The sequence below is a fragment of the Eleginops maclovinus genome, chromosome 16, assembly GCF_036324505.1.
Source record: "Eleginops maclovinus isolate JMC-PN-2008 ecotype Puerto Natales chromosome 16, JC_Emac_rtc_rv5, whole genome shotgun sequence".
Lineage (NCBI taxonomy): Eukaryota > Metazoa > Chordata > Actinopteri > Perciformes > Eleginopidae > Eleginops > Eleginops maclovinus.
In genome coordinates, this window is record NC_086364.1 from 20,289,502 (window position 1) to 20,315,647 (window position 26,146).

The 26,146-nt window shown below is 42.4% G+C and overlaps 1 protein-coding gene across 1 annotated transcript; it reads right to left on the reverse strand.

The window, feature by feature from the left end:
* Positions 1-565: 565 nt before the first annotated feature.
* On the reverse strand, positions 566-20,951 carry fscn1a (fascin actin-bundling protein 1a). Its single transcript, XM_063903230.1, has 5 exons — positions 19,930-20,951; positions 7,307-7,463; positions 5,507-5,628; positions 3,541-3,708; positions 566-2,691 (listed from the first exon to the last, which is right to left on the reverse strand). Exons 1-5 carry the CDS (start codon positions 20,768-20,770, stop codon positions 2,483-2,485), a joined length of 1,497 nt encoding a protein of 498 aa, XP_063759300.1. The 5' UTR covers positions 20,771-20,951; the 3' UTR covers positions 566-2,482.
* Between the last annotated feature and the right edge of the window lie 5,195 nt (positions 20,952-26,146).

Genomic DNA, 26,146 nt, shown 5'->3' on the forward strand with positions numbered 1-26,146 from the left:
AAGAAAGTAATAATAAAGAAATACAAATATAAAATAAAATACAAATTCAATCTATAATCTTAGTATTTATGTTTAGCTAAGTAATGAAACAGAGTTATTTTAGAAAGGATAACAGAAAACTGTACATTTTTCTTACAGTACTAACTAATACTTTTGCTAAACTATAATTCTAAGTAACCGACTACACTGCAACGTTATGTTTCTTTATTGTAATGTTTTCTATGCAGATAATCAAGTGGTGATGATGCTATCTTAGTTCAAGACATATAGCTTTAGCCTCCGTTTTTTGTACAAAGTCATGGATGTACACTTTATGCAAATATCCAGGACCTCTTCAAAGTATTTTAGTTAAAAAACATTACATAAAAACATTTTAAGAAATCAAACTAGAAACAATTTTGATCCTCAAACAGCTTTATCGATGTGTTAGCTCCAGCTGATAAGACTGACAGTTCTCATTTCAGCTAACACAATTTATAATTATGTGTAAAATGTATACACGATTATTGGTAGTTCTATAAAAGGGGAAGAAGAAAGAAAAGAGACACATTAAAAAGGAGACGTGTAGCGTTCCAAATCCCAGTTTTATTGGTCGTTGGATTTCAGGTGAACCAATGGCACAAGAGAGGTTAATCCACAATATCAAAAAAATTATACAAAATAATAATACAAAAAGAAGTTCCAGTTATACAAAGCAAAGATGTGGATCTTATTTTAAATTTTTTCCTACTGCCCAAAAAAGAGTAAGGCACAGTCATTACCACATGTTTACCCTTCCACATCCGTTTGTCTAAGCCTCGGTCTTTGTTACCTTGGAGATGTAAGGTTTCTCCGAGGACAAACGCTCCTTTTACTCGCTTGAGATTCTCAACCCTTCATGCAAAAAAAACAACGCTCCGAGAGAATTGGACGGAGTTTGTGAGGAGCTGGCTACAATCATGTGTTATTTCATAGGAGTACAATGATTGGTTTTCCGTTCTGATTCACATCAGAGAAATGATTAATGTTGAAGAGGATGATGTGGGGAAACAGCCTAATTTATGGAAACCATTAATGTGTGAAAAGCAGAAGGGTGGAGAATCAAAGACCAATGGGTGCTTTGTGCTACACGACTGCATGACAGACAGTTCAGTTAAATAGATGACAAATTATTCAAAATCTGCTTCTTTTATCTTTTTTTTTTAAACGTTTCACTTCCTCAGGAACAGAAAAACCCAACAAAAAACAATTTAGTCACATCTCTACTTCAGACAGAAATTAAAACTAAAGAAGCAGCAGATTTCAGATATATATGGCAAGGCTTTCAGGTGCTGGGGCAGCAGAGAATCACCGTCTTTTGGTGAGAGATGCTTGACTTTATTAACATTTCACGAGTTATAACAGGAGTTAGTAGCACCAGGTTCCAGTTGTGTGTGTGTGTAAGAGATGATGGTCTGTTAATCCAGTATCAAAGGTTTGGTCTAGATAAAGGCTGAGGTTTAGGTTTGGTCGAGGGATTCAAAAAGCAGCTTTCATCAAAAAGGGTTTATAAATCATTTCACTCCAGTTGCAATAGCTCCCTACTTCATCCATGATAATGTCTGTGCCTTGGACGTAGAAAAACAAATCCAACTTTGAATCAGGGAGTGTTTTTTCTCTTATATAAACATACAGTATGTGACTGCAACATTTGCTATTTTTAATTTCTTTATATTTTTTTCAGGACAATAGGTTTAGTGTGTGAAGAGGAGGGGGGGAAGGGTAAGTGTTTTAACTTCCTACATCCTGTTTGGTCCAGGAAATCCCCCCGTAGTGACCAATGAGAACACAGCTAGAGAACAACACAGGAAACTGGTTTACATTTAGTTATTTTTTACATTTGAGATGAATAAAGGGGTTAAACCCGTCTTCGATATCTTTAATTATCAGCTCCACTCCAGTTATATCACATAGGGCCTGCTCGGGGAAAACAAAGACAAAAAAACATTCCGTTTCTACGTGAGCTTTCCCACAAACAGACCCACCGTCTCCATCTTTAAATCCAGCAAACAGGAAGCAGATTCTCTCCGGTAGGTGGATCTGTTTTTGGGAGATTAGATCAGGTAGAAACAGATGTTGCAGAGCAGGATAAAGACGAGAGGAAGGGGGGTTCTTTAAAACGTGGCTCTGCTCTGGGGAGGGAAGGACTGCAACAATCGTAAGGCGTGGAGGGAGTGAGTGACAGGTTTGAGCAGCGAATCAGATCGGAGCAGAAGAAACAAAAGTGCACGGCCCCACGGTAAGTATGGCAACAGATAAAGGTTGGCGCTGGGGAAAGGGAAGGAAAGGGAGGACGGAGAGAAAGGGGTGTCTCCTTCCTATTCTCTCTGTGCAGTTCATCAACATATAAAGTCATAAGTATCATAATATAAGGAGCAAGGAGGGGTTGGTAGGTAGATGTATGGGTGGGGGTTGTGCTGCGTCGCCACTCTTAATTCATTCCTGAGCATTGCAGCAGCTTCCCTCAGTACTCCCACATTGTGGCGCTCTCCAGGTCGTCGGCGTTGGCCTTCAGGACGCCGGCGTGGTCGCCGCGCAGGTACTTGCTGTCTGCGGCGTGGCGGATGGCCAGCTTGTTGTAGTCGCAGAACTCGAAGAGGAAGTCGACAGGTGTGTCACTGCTGCTCACCACCGACTGCTCATTACCCGCCATCCAGTATTTACCCGTGGAGTCTGCAGGAGGAGAGAAAGGGTTTGAGAAAGGGTGGTGTAGATAGATAGTTTGCAGTGCATTGTAAGGATGACGATTTTTTTTTTAGGCAAACCTGGAAGCTGGAAATGTAAGAGCTCCCTCAACAAATAGCAATGGGATTTTTCCATATTAAAGATCTGTGGCAAACACACTGAGACATTTTAATAGTTGAAGTTTAAATACAATGACCTGAAGTGAAAAGCTAACATCAGGCTATAGTGGAACTACAACACGGTCACATGACTTCAAGTCACCACTGAGCTAAAGGCGGCCAATGTTCAGTGTGGTTACGTTTAATAGTCTGATTTAGTCCGTTGTTAGCAAGCGTGGTTTTTAAGACACATAGATGCTTCAGACATTCACCAGTGGGGTATTTGCAGACTTACTTTATTCTGTAGAACAAAACATGAACATCTCTAAAGCGTGTATTAAGCACAGACCTTTTTTAGGCATCCGACCAAAACCATTGACTTTGAGACAAAAATACTATATCTTACAAGTTTATGACTCATCCCTGCAGAAACCAATTATATGCAAGAAAACAGGGGGAATGGGTGTGAAGAATATGGAGGAGGGAACAAAAGGTTGTGCTTAAAATTCGCATTGTTTTAATTACATAATGTGAAGGCGGGGAAATAATCCAAATCAAATCCCTCTTTTTGGCACAAATTTAAATCCATAATGAGAATCCCTTATTGTTTAATCCCTTATAATCCTGCAGGGTGTTCCACCACGAACAATACCCTCCAATCCTGCAGCACATGTGCACGTTTACATCCCACAGTAGTCAAATTACACCACTGTCTATCTGCTTGAACCCTGAATCTGACCTTGCAGGCTGTAGGCTCCGTCTCTGAACTCCAGGGTGAAGTAGTCATAGGTGGAGCGGTTGGAGTCCAGCGTTCCCGTCACCTTCCTGCAGCCGATGAAGCCGTGCTCGCCGCGCAGAACGATGATCGGGCGGTTAATCAGCTTCATCAGAAACTCCTCAGACTCTCCTGGAGACAGACAGAATCAGGGGGTTAAAACTACTGTAAAGACACAACAACCAGTACAGACATAATGCAGAATAATATACCTGAGAATGTTGTGCTATGAATGTTTACGCATTAATGTATACATCACTAACGTTGCAGCTGGTGATGGTGGAGATTACTTCTGATGGTAGTTTAATCTTTAATAATACACCAGAATGAATTTGTTTTATGCTTTGTATTAGCATTCTTAATCTTAAAAGTGACTTTAGTACGGGAGCAGAAGCATAAGAAAGCAGGAAATGAAACGACTGAAGTAAAGCACCTGGAAATGTCACCTGAATACAATAATTAAACGACAAATTAACTTTCCACCACTGCAATTCAACAACCCTTTGGCTCCTAAATGTAAATCACCAAAACCTATACATCCAAATCCCTAACTAATGCATCACACTGCAGCTCAGTTTGAGCTCAGAGTGCTGAATCTTCATAGATGTCATTAAAAATGCATGCAAAGCAGATTGGCTTCAAATATGCCCTAAAAAGCGCTCTGTGGCATCTCATCAGAAGCTGCAGCACAAAGTGAAGCTTTGATCCGCTGAGGCCAGCAGCTGCTTTTATAACGCAGTATCTTCTGATCTGCGTCTGACATGGTGCTTGTGTTGAACACAGCAATGGATGCAGTTTCCCTAACGACCAAACTCTGGGCAAAGTCTTCACAGTAACGGTTAGTAGTAGTCTGATGTTATAGGAATTCAGTTAAGAGTAACAGACTGGATCAGCACCTTGAAAAGTACTAATAATCCGGCTTGGTTGAGTACTTGATTCTGATTGGTCAATTTGGACATTCCAGAGGTTGTTAATTATCACTAGCAGAGGGTTGCTAAGGAGAACAGACCGTTGCCAAAAATACACATCACTTTTATCCATCAGAAAACACGGAAATACTTTTAATATTCATTTTTATATTCGTGGTGAGCAGGAAACTTTGGATTGAACACTACGCAGTGGATCGGAATGATTTATCTTTAAATATATAAATATTTGAGAGTCAAGTCGTCGATTTATGTAGTAAGTAGTCGTGTAATAAGCGGGATAATGTAAAGCGATGATCTGGATCACCATGCTGGTTAAATCTTTTCATTAATGACAGCCTCGCAGTTCATTCTGTCTTGCTAAAAAGGTACTCAACACATATTGTTCTTTAAATGTGTACGAAAGAGTGTAGAAAATAATCATTTGCCCTTTCATGCAACATTATGTGTCCCCAGATTTGATCCTCTACTTAAGCTGTTCAAGATAATCCTCGATTTAACTTCTTAATAATAAAAGTCAAGTTAAGTCAAATGGTCATGGACAAAATATATATCTGAAGAGTCCTAAAATGCGTAATGGGAGAAGAAAGAAGAAGATATCTAGATCTGTAACAATTTGCCTTTGAAGTGTTATGAAGTGTAGCAGGTAAAGTTATTCTACTTGGTCTGGAAATACTAAATACCAAGTAAGTCAAAACTGTACAGTTCTGGAGTAAAAGTGGCTTTCCACTGTTTGTGTATCATTGACGAGCTCCTCAGTGACTCTGCAGACTCAGGAGTTTATCACGATGTTTCCAATCAACATAATTCACTTGAGAATAAAAAAGCCTGCAACGTGGCAGGAGAAGAAGGAATAAAGATTCCCCAAAGAGTAAACATTCACATTCTGCTGGAGCTCAGAAACAACGAGAACACTCAGCAATGATTTTAATTATAACACTGCTGAAAAGTGAATCAATAAATCAGTCAGTGTCTGAACGGCTGAATCAACAAATCTCACCGACCGGCAGAATCGATGGTCGCTGCTAGCTGCCCGTTTTTCTTGGCGGCGACGTATTTCCCATTGGCAGCCCGGAGAGTCAGCCTCTTCCCACGCCACTCGATGTCAAAGTAACAGTTAGCAGACCTGAAGAGAGAAGGAGAGGAGAAAGTAAAAAGCATTAGAGATAGAGAGGATAATTACATTTACATGGCAGGAAGAGATGCAGCAGTGTCAACACACGGTCACTTTCAACTCAGGACTGTTTAATCCTGAGTTCAGTTACTGCGGGGTAATCGGATATGTAGGCGCGAGGTAAAAGGATAAGCTTCATTAGGTCTCTTTAGTTAACCTGAATCAAGTTGCTTCCTAATCCTTTCACTTGGCACAGAGTAGGGTTTGATTTTCTTGTGATGTACTTGTGTTCTGCCTCGCTTTCCTTTATTAGATAAGCTCTGAATGCTTCTCTCAAACCAAAGACAGAGAGGACATGTTGGATAAAGAGATTTTTGTGGTCTGATCTGCGAGGAGAGTCAAATGTCAGGAATGTGATGAAGGAATTTGTTGGAGTTCCTGCAGAACGCTCTTCTCCTCAGCTTAAAAAATAAAGGACACATGCTTCTCATCAGATGTTTAGTTGGGCTGCGTATCACTCCTGTACTTATAAACATGTTGTTGTTGTTCTACCTTTGAGTTGAAGATGACATTCTGCTTATTTTCAGCTTCATATTTGTCTTTGCTGTGTCATGTCTCCATGCTTTAATGTTCAGAAAGCTCTTTATTTTTCTCATACTGCCTGTGCAGCAGCCCCTCTTTTCACCCTCTGACAGAAACCAGAGCCCAGTCTGCTCTGATTGGTTAGCTGGCCAGCTCTGTTGTGACTGGTCAATCACTTAGAGATGTCCCGCCCCTTTTGCCTATCACGTGCAATGTGTTTGAGCGCTAGCCAATAAAAGAGCAAGTGTTATATAGAGATGTCTGTATGTTCTGGAAGTAGACAAAGGAGTCTAATGGAGGCGTTTCAGGCAGGGGGGAGTGTGTGGGAGAGAAACTCAGGTATTTTAGCCTTTGCAGACCATTGACATAAGACACAAGAACCTATATAACACACTACAGGAAATAGAAAACCCCAAAAATCACAATAGGGCCTCTTTAACGCTGCCCCTATTTCCTTTCTAGAATTCAAGGAGTGATTCTTGGATGTACAAATGGTCTTTTTGAGGTTGAAGTATTCCTTTGAACACACAATGACAGAGACACTCTACTTAGACAAGATAAATCTAAGCTTCTGCTCCTGAATCTGTTCGGGGGGCCTCACAGGGAAAATCAACCAGGAGCACGGGGTGAGAGGTCAGAGGTCACGGGTCAACAGAAACACAGCACGTCAAAGAAAGTCACTCGCTACAGGTGGAGGTCAACCCAGACGCAGTTAATCCCACACTACATCCCACGGCCTTGAGATGAGGTCACTAGCTCTTCACCCCCAACACACACACACACACACACACTTAAATTTGACAAACAAAACTCCCTTGCCATGTTGTGCGATGGAGCGCAGGTTCTCACACACAATCACTGCCAAGGTAAGAGGGTGTGGGTGATGTTAAAGTTAAGGACATGTATCTGATCATAGGATGGTGCAGGAATGAGTCCTCAAACCTGGAAATGAGTTAGCATTTTAGACCTCCTGGTTCCCTCATCTCAGTTTCTTTATAGCCTGACATTAGCCTTATACTTCTGGCAAAAAAATTATACGTTATCAATGGACTCTCTATAGAACAAGCTCCCTGGTGTGTGTGTGTGTGTCTGTGTGTGTGTTGCATACTTGGTGGAGGCAGTGCACTGCAAGCCCCCGTTAGCGGTCAGGGTCCAGTATTTCCCCGCGGCGGTACGGAACGCACACTTCCTGTTTTCGCGACAAATCTCCACCTGGAACACTTCCTGGTCGCCCTCCTCGTCCTGATTGGCTGAGAGGTCCATACCTGGGCGGGGTCAGAGAAGTGGTAGGAGTGGTTAGTTAAATTACAGGGCAGTGGGTCAGTCATCAGATCGACACGTGCACATGTGAGGGCCCCAAATAACCACAGAGGAGGACCACTGACGAGCCACACACACACACACACACACACACACAGCCTCTCTCTGGGTCACGGCAGGCCTCAGCGTTGATGTTTTGTCTCTGTCAGTTTTTTTGTTTTCCTGTCTTCTAACGGTCAGTGAAAAGCGACAAGCACTTCATCATATCCACAGACAGGCTAGTCAAATAATGTGCTTATTCTTTCAAAAGCACCCACATACATTCAAATACAAATATTTGGGGAATAATTTAGTCAAACCAGCGCTCAGTGTGTGTGATCCAGATCACGGTACAGCATGTAAAGTCTGCCATCTTTTGTCAGTTTCTCGGTTTATTTTCATATAGTGAAATGTGATGTTTTCCCTTCCTCAGTGACCGAGTTCAACTGGTGTTAGGTTTTGTTTGTAAGGATTGTACAGTGATGTGAAGCGAACAGTTGACTTCCACTAACAGTTCGGACAAAATAACCAGTTTTATTCGTAAATGTTATTGCTCTGTTTTTTCTGTTCCTAGCAGATGGGCCCCTCCATTGTTGCAAATGGATAATCATCAAGGGAGATGCTCTGTCATGCCACATAGCATGCATACACCCCCACACACACACACACACACACACAGGTTTAAATGGCTTCCAACACACCCACACACATCCTCTGGTCAGGATCAGACAGCTAAATGAGCAACATCAGACAGGCTTGGATTAGTGAAGGATTTCACACAGCTGCACTTGCACACCCCCCCCCACACACACACACACACACACACACACCCCAGTGCAGACAGACCTCACTACAGTTCAAAGGGTTATTTCTCAGGGTGGACAGTCACTAAACGCATCCAAATTAAATCATTACAAACAAGACTCTTCAGAAAGGTCTGTAATATACATTTTTATCCTTAAAATAAGAGGATTTTTATTTATAGAATACCAGCAATCGTTAATGTCATCCTTGACGGAGACATAATGATGAGGGCTTTTCTGTAATGAGGCCCCAGCTTCCAATTTGAGGATTTGCTTCTTTTCAGATTTCAAATTCACTGCATACTGAATATATTGGGGTTTTAGACTGTTGTTTTTACCTTTTATTACATAACAAAAGAGCTATTGATACTAAATCTAAAAGGCTGTCGTGCATGTGTGTGTGTGTGTGTGTGTGTGTGTCTCCATACGCTCGAGTATATGTCAACAGCACACCAGACCTCATCAAATTGAATTAACCCCATTAAGGCACTTAAGAACAATGAGGTAAACAAACATGAGTCATTTATAGGATGAAGACCTACTCCACCCTCTGTACTGTACTGCGCACACACACACACGCACACTACATGCACAGCAATGCGTGCTCTTGTACATGATGAGGTCATGGCGTGGACGGACATATAGCTGCAGGCTGCACACAGAGAGAGATGGACTGTCTGAGTAAATGTGTGCAGAGCGAGACACAGAGGGAGAAAGAAACATGTGTGTAAGAAAACAAACTCTCATGTGTTCTCCATTCGTCTCCCCCTTCATGTGAGACGCCCTCCCCCACTGCATCTCATTTTTCACATGTTGTCCCGCAGCCTCACTAACGGCTGCAGCGGTCACGTAGCAGCCGTGGAAATGGAAAATCAGAATTACAAAGCTGTTCAAGTGTGTTGAAACCAGAGGCAGGTTTATGGTCATATTTATTTTGCTAAAGACGGGGCTAACTAAGATTTTGAGGGATAGTAAGGTAGTGTTTCAGCAGTTCGTTTTTCATTTATGTAAATATATTTCTTGTGACTGAAACTCACTGGCAGCGTTTGTGTGTTTTGCACTAGTTCAGGATTTTCTTTTACTCTACATTGTGTTGCAAAACTACCGGTGTTTATCGAATGACAAAAGAAGTCTTCAAATCCTTTACATTTTAACCGATTGATTATAAAACTAGAATCGTAGAGATAAGTAACGTCCATTTCTGTGTAAAAGGTCCCAACTTCATAACTCCACCCTACATTTCAGATACATTTTTAGAATTTAGCATTTTAGTTCTTGGCCAAACTCAAGATTATTCTGTCTAGATACTAAAACCCCACCAGTTTAGACTGCACCATGGCCATAAAACGCAGAAAGAAAAGGTTGTAGTGCTTAGAAACAAATCTACTTACATTTCTTTTGCATCTTTTCGGTTGATTGCACTTATTGCAAGTCGCTTTGAATAAAAGTGAAATGATAGGCAAATAAATGTGTTTTGTGAGGCACCAAATTCATTACTTATTTGTAAAGCTAGTTGTACTAGACCTTTGCGAAAAATTTGATTAAATTCCCTCCTGGAAAAAACAAAATATCAAGCTGACGAGAAAGGGATGGACAGACAGAAAGCATAATCCCTCTGGTATCAAACCCGGAGGCATAAAAAGGATTAAACTGCTATAAATGATGGCGTTAGTCAAAGTGTGCATGGGTCATAAAGACTCGCTTTGCCTCAGAGGACAACAGTACTGTCTGTGTGATGAGCCACAATGAAAGGCATCATGTAACGCCAATTCATCGATGAAAAACACTTGAATGCAAGTTATACTACATCTTGGGTATTGCCGTATAACTCTAAGTCAAGAGGGGGGTCCAAAGAAAATATTAATGAGCCTGGCGATTAAGGGGCCCTATTTTGCTCATTTTTAGGTCATACTTGTATTTTGTGCCTCTAGCTGGTCAGCTCTGTTGTGATTGGTCAGCCATTTAGAAATGTCCCGCCCCTTAGCCTATCACGTACAATGTGTTGGAGTGCTAGCCAAAAGAAGTGCGAGTGATACATAGTGATGTCACTGTGTTACAGAAGTAAACAAAGGAGTCCAATTGAGGCTTTTCAGGCAGGGGGAGGGGGAGCGCCTAGGAGAGATTTTAGTCTTTGAAGACCATTTACATGCACACAAGCCTATATAAACACACTACAGGAAAGGGAAACCCCCAAAAAGCATAATAGAACCCTTTAAGTCTCAGGCCTCCTACACAATCCAACATGTTCATTATTTCCCAACAGTTTCTCAATATGCTTGGTCAGTTTTCCTTTCTGCTTGCACACAACACATGGTGTCTGATTACATGCTGCACACGCTCCAACTGAAGCCGAGGACGGACTTTATACAGAGAAACAAAAGCTCCCAGTCACAGAAGAGTATACCGAAAGCTCTCAGAAAGAATTACTGCCCGTATTTTGTGTCTGGAAAACAAACAACGAAAAAGAAAGACATATATACGTCGCTGCTCTGCTGCTGAGCGAGTGCTAAAGTCAACTGTGTGGCTCCGGCCTCTGTGGACAGATTGAGTTTCTGCAGAAATATGTGCAGATGTACACACACTGAAGCAGCACACACACACGGCCGCAGCACACACCCACTGATGATTGAAAAGGAAAATATAAGAGTAATGGGAACCACATGGTGTGGAGGAGGAGGAGGAGGAGGAGGAGAGGAGGAGGAGGAGGAGGAACAAATGTAGCTGCAGCAGACGAGGAGGAAAAATGAGGAGAGAAGAGGGTCGGCATGCAGGATCGTGACTCACATCCCATAATCCTTTCTGTTTCCTGCACGGCTAACATACTCACGCAGTACAGTAGCAGTGAACACACCATTTATTTTTTGAGGCAAGAGGGAAAGAAAACATCTGCTGGAAAACTTCTACCAACAACTTACAGTGTGACACCATGAGTCAGCTTATATTGAGATGTTCTATAAATAATCAATGTTCGTTATTCAAAACCTAAATACTGTTAAAGATCAGTTCATTAACAATCAAAGACTGACTCACAGTATTCCAATACTACACTTTAAACTCAAAACTGCTCCAACAAATTTAAATATGCTCAAGTGTTGACATTAAATTTGAGGAACAGGGACCTAGAATTTGATGAAGTTGGACTGAAGACAATCCTTAAATTAAATACAGAGCTATATCCCGGATCATATGAATGCCAAAGAGCCTTGAAAACATTGTCTGAGTGATCGTAATGTTATCTAAAATGTCTGTTTGCTTGTTTCCGTCTGAGCATTTGTCATTATTGATGCTGCGAATGGAGTCGTTTTGATGTCAGACTTCATGGTTTAGTAAAGATCAACAGCTCAAAGTAAGTAAAGAATTTATTGAAATAAAAGGTTTTGAGCGTACTTTGAAAGAACAGGTATGCTATAAATAGAAACTCCATAAGAGGAACCATCATCAATGCTTCACTAACCCCGCTCAATGTGTTTGAAGGAGCCAGGCTAAACGTTCCCCTCCTGTTTCCAGTCTTTTTGCTAAAATGCTATTCTAAAAAGCGTCCGTCCGTCTGTAAAATGTAAAGTATACCTGAGAATAAACAACCTAAAAGAGCCTCAGATAAATGTTGTATGTTCAATGTAATGACACGTTTAGCGCTCAAGAAGTTAAACTGAAATATGTGTACTTATATGTACAAACAAAAATAAACTGAATATGAGCAGAAAGCAACAACGTCAGTGAGAGCAACAACATTTACGAATAAAACTGGTTATTTTGTCCAAACTGTTAGTGGAAGTCAGCTGTTCGCGTCACATCACTGTACAACCCTTACAAACAAAACCTAACACCAGTTGAACTCGGTCACTGAGGAAGGGAAAACATCACATTTCACTATATGAAAATAAACTGAGAAACTGACAAAAGATGGCAGACTTTACATGCCGTACTGTGAACTGGATCACTCTCTCACACACACACACACACACACACACAGAGCTGGTTTGACTAAATGGTTCCCCCCAAAAACATTTTATTTGAATGTAAGTGGGTGCTGTCACACAAGCCTGAATGATTTGAAAGTATAAGCACATTATTTGACTAGCCTGACTGTGGATATGAAGAAGTGCTTGTCTCTTTTCACTGACAGTTAGAAGCTTAGTGTCTCATCTATACACACAAACACACTCTGAATCTGGCCGTGTGTTATCACAACGAAAGACACGCGCACAAAAACCTGACAAAACATCAACCCGAGGCCTGCACAGCCTCAGCCGTGACCCAGAGAGAGGCCGAGGCTGTGTGTGTCTGTGTGTGTGTGTGTGTGTGTGTGTGTGTGTGTGTGTGTGTGTGTGTGTGTGTGTGTGTGTGTGTGTGTCTAGATATGTCCATGCAGATAACTTTGAGGGGTTTAATGTAGAAGCAGGGCAGAGGGTCACTTACACACACGCCCTCTTCAGTTAACCACACCATAGGAAGTGACCCCACATCCAGAATCCACCCAAACCACACCAATCACATCACACACACACACACACACTTGAAAAACAAGCCCTCCATCTTTCTGTCCACCCCGCCCACCACATTCAGCCTGATGGCGGCAGGCACAGATTGCTGGCCTCGGTTTCTGTGAGCCAGCAGCAAGCTATTGTTACAAGTGCAGTTGAGTGTGTGTTTGCTAGTGTGTGTGTGTGTGTGTGTGTGTGTGTGTGTGTGTGTGTGTGTGTGTGTCCTATTGTTCAGTAGGCCTTGCCGAAGAGGCGACCAGCTGGGGCACAAACAGGGAGACAGATCATCGTCCTTTCTTTGTTCTGATCCAAACACACATACAGTATGATGAGTAGGGCTGCATGTTTTGGGAAAAATCAATTAATTGAGATTATTTTGACTGAAATTGCAATTGCTATTTCATTCACGATATTAGAACGAATGGTAATTTTGTTTAAATATTTCCTGTAGTTTGGTATATAGGTTTGTGTGCATGTAAATGGTCTGCAAAGGCTAAAATCCCAAAGTTCCCTCCAGACATTTAAGAAGCAGCCTTGTGCCTGGGGTTGCCCCAAATCTTTCGGTGAATTGATTTCAACCCCATTCTGTGTTTAATGTGTTGCTCTAAATGATACTGGGACTGTGAGTTAGACACACACCCAGGAGCAGAATGACTCAGTGGAGACCAGCTGAACGGCTAACCTGTAATAAAGTAGGTGACATTTAAAGAGGCTCCCCTGCAGTCAACGTGAGGCAGCTCCCCTGGCACGCTCCCAGAAAACACAGACACACACACACACACACTCTGAGGGTCTATAAACACATTAGAGCATCAGCATGTGAACATTACCATGGATTCGTGAATTAATTGCGTCCCCTTTTTACTCTTTATTGAGTGGATGTGTCCGTGTTGATGTGTTGTAAAATCCTCAGCCTTCACCCTGCAGGGATTATATCACACCAGTCAAGGTCGTGTGCGTGTGTGTCTCATTTCCTGCCAGAGGGAGGCTGAAGGATACAGAAAGGGTGTCAGGGCTGAATCACGGCCAAACACAACATGAAGCCTCCGTTTCTGACACATGATTCAAAGTCTCATCATAAACACTTCAGAGAGCTTGAAAATGTGATACTCCAAACATACAAACAAGCATTGGTTTAACCGTGACTTGTCAAACTGTGTCAATAGTTCGACATTTTGGGGAATAATCTCATTTGTTTTTCTGCTGAGAGTTAGATTCGATAATACTTTGATGTCAGATCAAGTCTGAAATGTTTCTTGCATCACAGCAGCTTCATCGCAACATCAAACAATGACAAAGATTAAGACACGATACAAGGAAATCGTTCAAGGAAAGATTGACGCATGTCTATATGAAGCTACAGTCAGCAGCCAGTTAGCTAAGTTTAGCATAAAGACTGGAAACGTGGGGGAAAGCCAGCATGGCTCCAACGAAAAACCTTATCACCTCTAAAACTTCGTGTTGTACGAGTATAATCGTGCCTGTGCAATCAGTACAACAATCAAGATGTAGAAAGTTAGTACTTTTTGAACAGAACCAGATCAGCTGGCTCCAGTATTCCTGCTAAGCTAAGCTAACTGGCTGGACCTTGATACCAAACAAACCAATATAAAAAATCTATCTTGTCTTCTAACTCTGGAAAGATATTTAAGGTCAAACTATTTATTTAAAAGTGGCTTTAGTCATGTTTAATGGGATTTGCGGGGACTTAACACCAAGTCTTGTAAATCCAGCATCCAGAAGACATTTACCATGCACTGCCTTATTGCCACATCATCAAAAGTTATATATTCCACCAAAAATCCCCAACAGGGCATTGAATATATATAATTAAGTGCCGAAACCAGTGCAACTCCACAGCCTTCTCTGATGACCATCAGTTACAAGAGCAGTCAGAACTCAGCGGTCACACCAACAGGAAATGAGGACCTTTCGTCCATTTAGCCGACAAACCATTGCTTAATGTTCCCTCACACTCACACCAGGGTTTAGAGGCCACTTAAAAGGCGATTGAGCTCCGAGCTAACCGACTGATAATTGTGTCTCGGTCCATCGGAGGGTCGTTAAAAAAGTCTCTCAGGGAATTTGTGACCATGTATGATTCAGGGAGGAGAGAGTGGACATTATGACCAGGAAGCAACAGCAAAGGGTCACTTTGATGCTAAGTGTGAGGAGGGAAGACTTAGGAGGATAATGTGCAGATAATATGTCTCAGACTGAAAAACTAGACTTGTTTCTTGTGGTTTCCAACATGACAAGACTGCATGCTCCAAAAAACTGCATAATTTAAGGGTTTTATTTAATGGTTTTGGTTGAAAATATACAGTATAACCTCACCATGTGTATGTAAAACCAAAAAGTTAAAATAGAATAGATAGATATGCGATAGATGTTGGTAAAAAAAACACTTTAAAATAAATGACATTTTAGGAATTAGTGGGGTTGCCGTTTGTAGTTAATGCCCAAAAATAAATTCCTCGTGATTTTGGTTTCACTCTGACAAACACTCGACTACCATGAGATTATTACATTAAAAGCTACTGATATTGTTAAATATTTAATCCATTTTAGGTTACTTGGACCGAGTTAATCTGGTCAATTAGAGCAGATTTATGGAAAGATTCTGCCTATTTTTGCCCAAAAAGTGTCCTATTTTTGTAGTGTTGGGTCTGTTGGGATTATACATTTTTACTGACCAGCTCCATTGTTGTGTAGTTGGGATGCACTTTAGAACAAACGCTTAACCTTCCAAATAAGTGGTTTAAGGACTGACTTAAGGACCTCCCAAAATTGTCTCCACATTACTGACAGACTGCACCCAATGAAAGGAAGTCTAAACCGGATTTGATCTCAAACTCGTTCACAAAATCTGCACGTTTGATTGTTGCAAAGCAGCTTTTGGACTGACCCACTTGAGCTCGCTAACGTCAAATGAGAGCCGGTCAACTTCGGCTGCCATCTTGGCCTCTGCCGGGCAGAGAGGAGCTCTGAGCAGCTGCCGGTTTGAAAAACATCTGGAGCCAGTTTAATTCCACTCAGCATCTAATCCGCGTCACAATGATCCAGTTGTTGCAGGGTTGGACGTGATCTTCCTATAAAGATTTAGACCGTCTGTTTGTTTTGGACGGATTAGATTAAAGCTGCAGGGAGGACATGACTCATCGAGTGTCTATGAGCGAGGCATTATTTCAGTCATTGACCTCATTAAGGATGCACCAATGCAACTTTTCCTTCCTTAATACCAATTCTGATCCCTCAAAACAACTTATATGGCACTGAAATTGAAACTAACGGTGGAAACAAGATTTACTGGGTTGACAGAACAAACATCATCATACAAATTGATAATTGGTTCATTTCATTTACTCCACAAGCTCCTCAAATGAGAATATTTGACATTTCCCAAACCAAAGTAGGTCTAGATTTGCAAACCAGACCACCTACTGGACCGATTTTCATCAAATAACTTATGGAGATGGCCTTGGGATAGGTCTTGACTGCCTTCTAGTTTGAGTAGATTTAATAGTCAACTAAATACCCTTTCACTTTGGGCTTTTTGGACAAAGCCAGACATTTCAATATCCCTTTGGCTCTGGTAAATTGTGATGGGCATTAATCAGTAGTTTGGACACTATATAGACCAGCTGAACAAGAACTAAATGGCAGATGATCCAACAGTCGATATTTTAATGGCAGCCTTAATGCTTTTAAAGTGGGTCGCTGTTCTGTTTGCGTTGCACACAAGGATGCACACATTTCTGAGCTCGGTTTTACACTAACTAAGAGCAAATTAGGGTTGGAAACCCAGAAAGAAATGTATTGAAAGCAGCAACAAAGGTAAGAGGAAGACAGCAAGCTAGCCAACCACGCAGCTTTGAAGATACACACAGCGCACCTTGGTCAGAAACATCACATTTAGACGCATATTTAGTCTGTTTGCTATAGAGCTCCACAGAGCCGCTTTAATGTGGATCGGTCATCATAACGGCTGATACCTGATCTGCTTAATAAGGTCAGAATCGGTAAGATTACTGCTGGTTGTGTCAGATTGGTACATTTTGTACTTCTGTGGAGGCAGCAAACCCTTTGACCATCAATAATGTATCCACAGCTGCAATGGATGGTTTATGGTCTTGAGTTAGCCAAGCCAAACCAGATAGAACTGTCTCGCTTCAACAGGAAATTTCACTTGTGTTTATCGGAACAAATCCTAAATAAACGTATTAATCTTGATCTAATGGAGTGAGTATTAAACACTTGTGGGAGCAGATGTCTCCATTGCATTTCACTGACAGCTCCCGACATAATATATAATCTGATTTGCCTCACAGACAGAAATGAGATTTTTCACAGAGGGATTATTAAATTGCATTTCATGCTCTCAACACAGAGGAGGTCATCATCATCTAATTCCAACAGATCCGTTTAAAAGATTGCCAGTATTAATAATGTTTTCCTGGCCTTTTATTCAATCTCAACCAAAAAAAAAAAAACAGCCTCCATTTTGAGACGTGTGAAGAAGCTGATGGTGGGAAGAGTGGATAAATATCCCCTCGACAAGTAAACAAAGCCTGGCTGCAGAAAAATAAACGACTCGGGGTGTGACAGAGAGACATGAACAGAAAATGAAAGCATAGATGAATCATACTTTCTTGCAAAACCACTAAACCGCACGGTATTCTCAACAATTTTCCTCTCCAACCAGCTGCTGATTATAGATTTAAAGAGCATCAATTAGTGTGTTCCTATCATTCATTACAGCAGACACTCAGTCTGTCTGCTTCTCAGGCGTTGATGACAAGAGGTTTTTCCAAGCATGCATCACACTCTTACAGCTGCGTTAAAATGGAGGACATCCAGATTAATTTCCATATCTTTCCCGGTGAAATTAAAGGATGCATTCACTCATGAATCTGTTTAGACTCCCATCCTTGTGAGGGATGCTACTGGTAATGACCCCAGACAGAAAGCATCAGCAGCTAAGAGTGGGGGAGGGGGAGAGGAGGCAGAGAAGAAGAAGAGAAGGGGAGGAAATTATGGACATAAAAAGATGGAAGGGAAGCACAATAAGGGCAAAGGTGATGCAAGGAAGAGGAGATGGAAAAGGGGAGGGAATAAAGGAGAAAGGAAGGGAGGAAGAAGCTTTTATCAGCACTCTTACAGATAGAAACCAGACACATGGACAGAATTAGCTCAAACACACACAGATACAATGTGGGGAAAACAGAAAGCCCCCTAACAACCTTTTAATATCTGAAATATATAAAAAACATGGATCATTACTCTGAGCTCTGAAGACTGGACCTGCTTTCAGATTCTCAAGAAGAAGATACTCAAGAGGATTTCGATGCCTTCAGGGCCGTGTGAAAATCTGATTATGTTCGATAGCTTATTCATGCTATAATGGGGATGACTAATGTTGTGCATTTTAAATGAAGTCCTGAATAACAGAGCAACAGTGGAAGCAAAGGGAAATATGTAGATTCAGTTTTTATTACTAGAGCTTCTACTATTTCTATAAATCTGTGGGAAAATGGTTTCTCAAACGTAGAGATTTCTTGCTTTTCTTTGTGTTAAATCGCATCAAAGCAAATATCTTCTGGTTTTAGACTGACTAAAGAAAGCATCTGAAGACATTACCTTTGACTTTAGGAACAGGATTGCACATGTTTTGTCTTTTTATTGACCACATGCAGATTACTCAACCTTAAAAGTAACAGCGTGTTGCCCCCTGGTTATACAACATCTGGCTTAAAAGGATTTTTACGTAATAGTTTGGTCAAATGTTGCAGTTTTTAAGACTGTATATGTGCAGTCTTTCCTCTCCTCTAGCTGTTCTGCTTTGTGCCAGTTCAGCCTCCTGCTTGTCACAGTTTAAAGCTGCTTTACATCTGAATGATGGCACACGTGAACATGATGCTGCATGTGTTCACAGAGCCAAGGACTCTTTGTTGGCACCCTTTTCATGTCTCAAAAATTCACTGAAAACCCTTACAGCGAACATGGATGAGGCTCAGTGTGCCTTTATCACCTCCTATATTCAATCCTGTTTGAATTACTCCTGAGTTTTCCCAAGGGGTTCATAAAGGTACATCTTATCTTATTAAGTATTTGTTTTTCCCACTTCAATATATACTGGTTTTTATAGCGAGGAGGATCTACACATAAACACATAAGGATGTTGACTCTGCTCAAACAAGCCATTGTTTAGCATGCGAATACACTCAGAGGCCTGTGTGTGGGAATATGTGGGTCATTAACATGTCCCATATCCTACTGCATTGGATGACAATAAGAGTGTGTGTAGGCTGCAGGGGGGATGCAGTCTGACATTCCATCACGTTAACCCAACACGTTAACAACAGGCACACAGCACACACACCATCTCAAATCAAACAGAGGATACTGGACAATCCCACATGCTGTCACAGACTGAAAAGGGAGTTATGTGTTGTATTTTATTATATATTTTTTAGCCGTTTGAGCCTAAAACGTTTGTGCCTGGGCTTGTGCATGCATGTCTGTGGCTGTTGTGTGTTTATATGGTGGTTTTAATGTGCATATGTGCTTTAAAATGTGCTGGGATTGTGTTTTTTCACCATCAACCTGGAAGGACTGCAGATGAAAATGAGCCTCTACGGGTAAATCTGTCACATTTACATGATGGAATTGTCCCTCCCCAAATAAATAAAACAAACACACACATTCACACACTAGCTGTCAACAGTATAGGAACATCAGGCCCACACACAAACACACTCAGAAACATCACATCTCTCAACTCTTTTCTCCAAAAAGTAAAACAGTGGTTACTGGACAATCAAACATGTTGTCATAAACTGGAGAAGGGGTTATACAGTCATGTTTCTAATGGTGTGGGCCTATTAGCTTTTATCTCATGTGTGTGTTGTGTGTGTATGGGGTTTCATTAGTGTACTTTTAATTGTGCAAATGTGCTTTAACATTAGCTCCTGTATGTTGTATCTGAATGCCATCAACCATATTGCAAAATCTGGCACATACATGATGGACTCAGGTGCACCACTGTGCATTGTCCCTTGAGTAAATACCAATACACACAAACTACCTGTCACCAGTCACAACACACACAATCTCTCTCACACACACCGGGCCACCACACCCACCTTGCCGGGTAGAGACGTTCCTCTCGTTGGCTGCTGTCAGCACGACCTGCGGGTGGCTCTGCTCCAGCACGAACAGCTCGTCCTTGCCCACCCGTGCGCTCTTCCCGGACTTCATGGTACCGGAGGGCCCTGAAGGCGCCAGGTACTTTCCTCCGCAGTCTCTGAACGCCACCTTACCGGAGCGGAACTCCAGCGTGTATCCGGTGCTCCGGTCGGTGGTGGCCAGCAGCGCGCCGTCGCTGCTCAGGAACCGGTTGTCTGAGGTCTGCAGGTGGTACCGCTGGTCCCGGAACACCAGCGTGATCATGGAGTCCACCCCCCACGGCACGTCCCGGTCGATGGCGATCTCGTCCACCTTGCCGCTCAGGTGCGCGTACCGCTTGCGCGTCACGCTGAAGATGTTCACCTGCGGGTGCATGGCGATGTGCACGCTCCATTTCTCAGCCACCGACGCGGTCTGCGCAAAGCAGATGATCCGGTCCTCGGTGCCACCAAGGAACCGGCCGTGCGCCTCGGACTGCAGGGACCAGCGGCCGTCATCGTGCGCGGTGATGACGAAGCGGCACTCAGAGCCCGGGGTCTCGCTGTCCCCGGTGACGTTCCCGTCCTTGTCGGCGGCGATGTACCGGCCCAGGTGAGACTTGAGGTGGAAAACATTCCCGGTGGAGTCGTCCCCACTCTGCTCCAGAGTCCAGATTTGCTTCTTCTTCATGCTGGAGGCGGAGGCATTGATTTTGAAGCCGAACGTCTCCGCGGTGAGGTATTTGTTCCCGCAGTTGATGAGACCGAACTGGATCTGCAGCATGTCGCTGGTTCCGTTAGTCGAGCCGTTGGTTGTCATTGTCGGTTTTTTCTGTGTGCTCGGACCGGGACCGGTTCTATTCAAAAAAGAGGGGATGGATGGAGCTCGCGGCTGAAAGGGTGGGATGCTCTGTGCTGCCTCGCGTGCTTCTCTTTGTTTGGGGGAGTGTGTGTGTGTGAGTGAGTGTGTGAGCGCGCGCCACCGGTCCTCAGTGCTCTGCCTGTCTAAGCAGCGCGAGCACGCCGCCACAGCTGCAGCCTATATAACCATCAGTGACGTCACGGGACTGGCCATGCCCCCCTAAAGTTTGCTTTTTCTTTTCCCTCGTTTTCAAAAATCCTCCCAGTTACAAAGCGTTTCTCTCTCATAATCTGTGTTTCTTAAAAGTGTGTTTAGTCAAGTATGTGTTTATACAGAGAAATAAAGGATGGCTTTGACTTTAAGCTGCACTGAATGTATGGCCACATGCTCCAGTCCAAAGCTGCAGCATTTCGCCCAAACTTAATGTGTGACGTCAGGTAAAAGTTAAAGTTGCTCAGCTCAGTTTCAAGACCATATAGTACAGGAAACATCAAAACATCTATGCCATTTGTAGAGTTTATTCTGTTTGTTTTAGTCATTATTTGGAAATTATTTGAATGAAATCCTCTTTTCATATGTACATGTACACAGCTCTGCATACACAGTTGAAATGAAGTCTCTGCAGTTAATCAATCCTAGTAGGCTACTTGTAGCAGTGGGCAGCTATTGGACAGTGCCCGGGTCTGGTGCCTTGCTAAGGAACACCTCAAAAGGGCTCTGGGAAAACTGGAACTTCCACGAGTACCAGTTCAATCCCTAAAGACTGCTACTGTCCCCAAAGTAGTAAGGGTAATTGCACTTTCTAAATAGCCTTGCTAAATAGTCAACGATTGAGGTTCTTTCTTCTGTCTCCAGGGTTGGAAGGACACGCCATGTTTACGGTTGTTTTGCTCTTTTTTGATCACTTCCATTCTTTGCCTGCCAAACATGCCTTTTTGCCCGGAGCGCGTGGTTGGGATGATGCCAAGAGCTTTAGCCATATTTGTGTGTTGCTGTACCACTACAGGCCCTATGTGTTGTCTTGAATGAGAACAAAATGACACAACGATGATTCACGATCGCCTCTAGAGGTACAAGTTGTATTACACGAAAGGACCAGATGGGGCTAGCTTCCAAATCATGCTTATTTCAATATATATCCCTGCAACACCATATCTATATGTCTTAATGTCAGCATTGTAACCTCTTCACATTCAGCTAATTTCTTTGATAATCATAAACAAAAACGTTAGCCATATCTTACATATTGCACCTTTAAACCCGGAAGAAGTTTGCTAAAAAGAAAGGAGACGTTTATTAAGCAACAATCACATTTAGGGAAACTTTTTCCCACCATCTGATAAGATCATATCACCCTTACTCACTCTGGGACAAACTGATCAGATGGACTCAGCATTTGAATCATGAGGATTGTGTGTGTGTGTGTGTGTGTGTGTGTGTGTGTGTGTGTGTGTGTGTGTGTGTGTGTGTGTGTGTGTGTGTGTGTGTGTGTGTGTGTGTGTGTGTGTGTGTGTCCATACACAAAGCTCTATTCATGGCTTGAGCACGCACATCAGAGGGCAGGAAAGGCCCGGCTCCATAAACAAAGAGGCCAAACAGATCACACTGGCATCTTCTCAGAGCATGAGCCTGCAAGTATACAAAGCGTGGGGGTCATCATATCAGCAGCAGCTGCACTCTAAGTGCATATATTTTTTGATTAAATCACACACACAATGGTCAAAGAAGAAGTAATTCATAACTCAGGGAATAACATGAATACTGTTACTCAAGGTGGTTGCTTTGTGTCTGCAGGCAAAGTGAGTGAGAGTAGTGGCGACATCCTCCACCTCCACTGCAAGCCACACATCATTTATGCAAAGGAAGTCTCTAAGATTAGCACAACGAGGATCAGAGCTCCCTTTGACTTGTCAGTCAGAGTTAAAGAGGACAAGTTCTGCTCAGATTCATAATAACATGCTGCTCCTCTACTGTGCCATGTTTCCGTGCTTTAATGCTCATAAAGCTCTTTATGTTTCTCATACTGCCTGTGCTGCAGCACCTCTTTTCACCCTCTGTCTGACACCAGAACCCAGTCTGCTCTGATTGGTTAGCAAGCTGGTTCTCTTGTGATTGGTCAACCACTTAGAGATGTCCGACCTCTTAGCCTACCACGTATAATGTGTTGTAGCACTCGCCAATGGAAGAGAAACTGCCTCTGTGGAGAATAGAGGGATTTTAGCCTTTGCAGACCACTTGCATACACAAAAACACACTACAGGAAAGGGACAACCCAAACATTTGAATATAAACATGTCAAATTAGAGGGACAAAATACAAATATTAACCTAAAAATGAACATACTGTAATAGGGCCCCTTAATATAACCTTTTTACTGACACTTTCTCCAACACTCACACCAAAACCATCTAGACTGATAAATAGCACCACAGGGAAGAGGAAAGATATGTGTTTGTGATCCTGCTTTGAACTGCCCTTTAAGATTGGCATGAAAATGAATGAGAAGTAATTGTTTTTTCCAGACAATTAAATAATATTCATAAATAATGACCGCCACAACCAGTGCATCGGAATACTTCAGTGAGTCTCTTTCTCCTCCCTGGTACTTCTGCAAACGGAAAGTAATCCGACCCTGAAATGTAATCTAATCACTGGTAATCTCTCCCTGGCCCGTTCTCTGCTGAAATGTAGGTAAATCCAATCTGCAGACAGAACATCTTGAAAGAAATCACATTTCAATGTAATGTCCACTCCAGAATCACGCCGTAATAAAATAAACAGCCTTGTTTGGATGTATTTCTGCTTGTTGTTGTTGTTGTTGTGCAACACCAAATTTGTATTACAAAACTGGATTTTAATATGAGTCCACGGTACAAATCTCTCCACTGCAACAACATTAAGCATTGTCTTTAGAGGAATTCAATACCAACAACTAATTCCTGTTTACGGGGTAGTTCCCCTTTTTGACGGGGGATCTATTTCAAAAAAAAGGTTTTCAACTTCAACAGCCTCCAGTCCACATAACCAGTCTTTGTACCCTTGATATGTTTGCTGAACTTTGAGAAGCAGATGTTCTTTTGCTCATCTGGCAAAGCTGGTGTAACGCTGCCTTCAGGTCCAGTCAGAAATATGCAACCTCAAGAGGCATCTAAAGGATCAAATGTTAACAGGTGCCATAGTGTAAGTGATCTATACAAGCCTACCGTACATTTAAACACAACAAGATAGAGCCCTTAAGTATTAGGTGTTATGTTATGCACATTTTCAGGTTCATATGTGTATTACTGGAGGGTAGTTGGTCTTTGCCTTTGTTGAAAAATTGTTGATTTTAATTTGGATTTGGAAACACATTTGGCTGATAATCTTCAAAACCCCTCCACTCCACTAGTGCTCTTCAGTCTGTTAGTAAGCTCTGCAGCAGCTGCTCTTACCAAGTATGTGTTGCATGCAGTATTCAAACAAATTGTGACATACTACTTCATCACAACTCTTAACCTTGACCCTCTGGTTCATATATCTCCCGTGCAAAGGATCAGTGGGGTCAGAATAGCTGGTAAAGCACGCTGCCTTACATACTGCAGAATGCAACCGGATGCATTTGGACATCCTAGTATTTTTGGTATGCTGCCTTGGACACACTGTATTGGGACATACTTACAGTAAGCTAAAACCAGATGTGTTCACTGGTTTGGACTGAAGTGCATTTGGAAAGGTGAGAAAAAACAGACATTGATCAGCAAAACAAATCTGAAACTTCGCCTTGGAGCGTATAATATAGCAAAGTGAACGACATAGAACTGCAAGACAAAACAAACATTTACACAAGCTGCAGTGTGTGTGTGTGTGTGTGTGTGTGTGTGTGTGTGTGTGTGTGTGTGTGTGTGTGTGTGTGTGTGTGTGTGTGTGTGTGTGTGTGTGTGTGTGTGTGATGAGAAGTGCATATCTCCTCATTTTCAGCTATCTTTCCCAGCAGATGGGCGCCTCCATTGTTGAAAATGTATAATCATCAAGGGAGATGCTCTGTCATGCCACATAACGTACACACACATACACACACACACACACACACACACACACACACACACACACACACACACTCACACACACCAACATCTTTCATTCTCCTGATCTCTTGATTATGCAGAGGAGCAGTGATTGTGATTACACCACACCTCATCTATACACACGAACGCACGCGCACACACACACACACACACACACACACACACACACACACACACACACACACACACACACACACACACACACACACACACACACACACACACACACACAGTTTCACGCTGCTGGTCAAAGAGAAGAGAGAGGGAAGCTATCTTTGTTCACAAGCCCTGCTTCGAGGATGGTTGGCATGGAGACCAGGCCCTCAAATCTGTCGGCAGATGAAAGGTAGGCGCTCTGTTGCGGCACACACACACACACACACACACACACACACACACACACACACACACACACACACACACACACACACACACACACACACACACACACACACACACACACACACACAAACTGACACACTGACACACTTGCTGCACTCCCAACACCTGCAGACAGCGCAGCAATGCAGCACTGCGGCGTCAGACGACACAAAGCTTGCCAATCAGCCTCCCTCGACTAAGACACTCTGATCCGCAGCCAATCAGAGCGCCTCTTCCCGACGCTGCATTACAATGTCCACGAATCAGAAGACAGCAATCCAGATGTGTCTGGACAATATCGGCCTGATCATGAGACGTTTTTTTTCTGAAAGAAAAGTCCAGGATTTTATTTTAGAAGCTGAAATCTGATCCATTTCAGTCTGATCATTAATTTCCTCATTCTTCTTATTTGTCCTCAGCTGTGGTCATGTAGTTGCTGCATGAGTCACACACTTAATTCAATAAAGATGCACAAAAAAAGACAATATAGTGGAAACACCGGACCAGGAAGTGAAGGATATGAAGAGAGGAAGAAGGAATAATGGGTACTGACATATTACATGATGACGGTCCACTGTGGCCCGGGTCAACCTGTCTTACATTTTCAATCAGATTTAAGCTGAAATGTTCCAGTTGATCCCACAGCAGCAGATTTGGCTGGGAGATAGATGCAGAATAAAATGACAGTCACCTCTCCTGTACTAACCCACATCTACTGATCATTGAAAGGATAAATGGAGGCCATGTTTAGCATCCTCGAGCTAAAACAGTTGATGTCAGTGTGTTTGATGGTGGTTCAATCCAAAAGGTTTTATCAGCAGACTTTGGGAAGACATGTAAGGGTAATTTGATCACAAAAATGAAAAAGACTAAGCTAAGTAATAAAATA

Excerpts from the sequence above, each read along its gene's own strand:
- fscn1a (XM_063903230.1), bottom strand. The coding sequence starts at position 20,770 with ATGACAACCAACGGCTCGACTAACGGAACCAGCGACATGCTGCAGATC. Across the intron at positions 5,629-7,306 it reads CAGTGCACTGCCTCCACCAA|GTCTGCTAACTGTTACTTTG; the intron begins GTATGCAACACA and ends TTCTCTCTTCAG. Across the intron at positions 2,692-3,540 it reads CGGAGCCTACAGCCTGCAAG|ACTCCACGGGTAAATACTGG; the intron begins GTCAGATTCAGG and ends CTCCTCCTGCAG.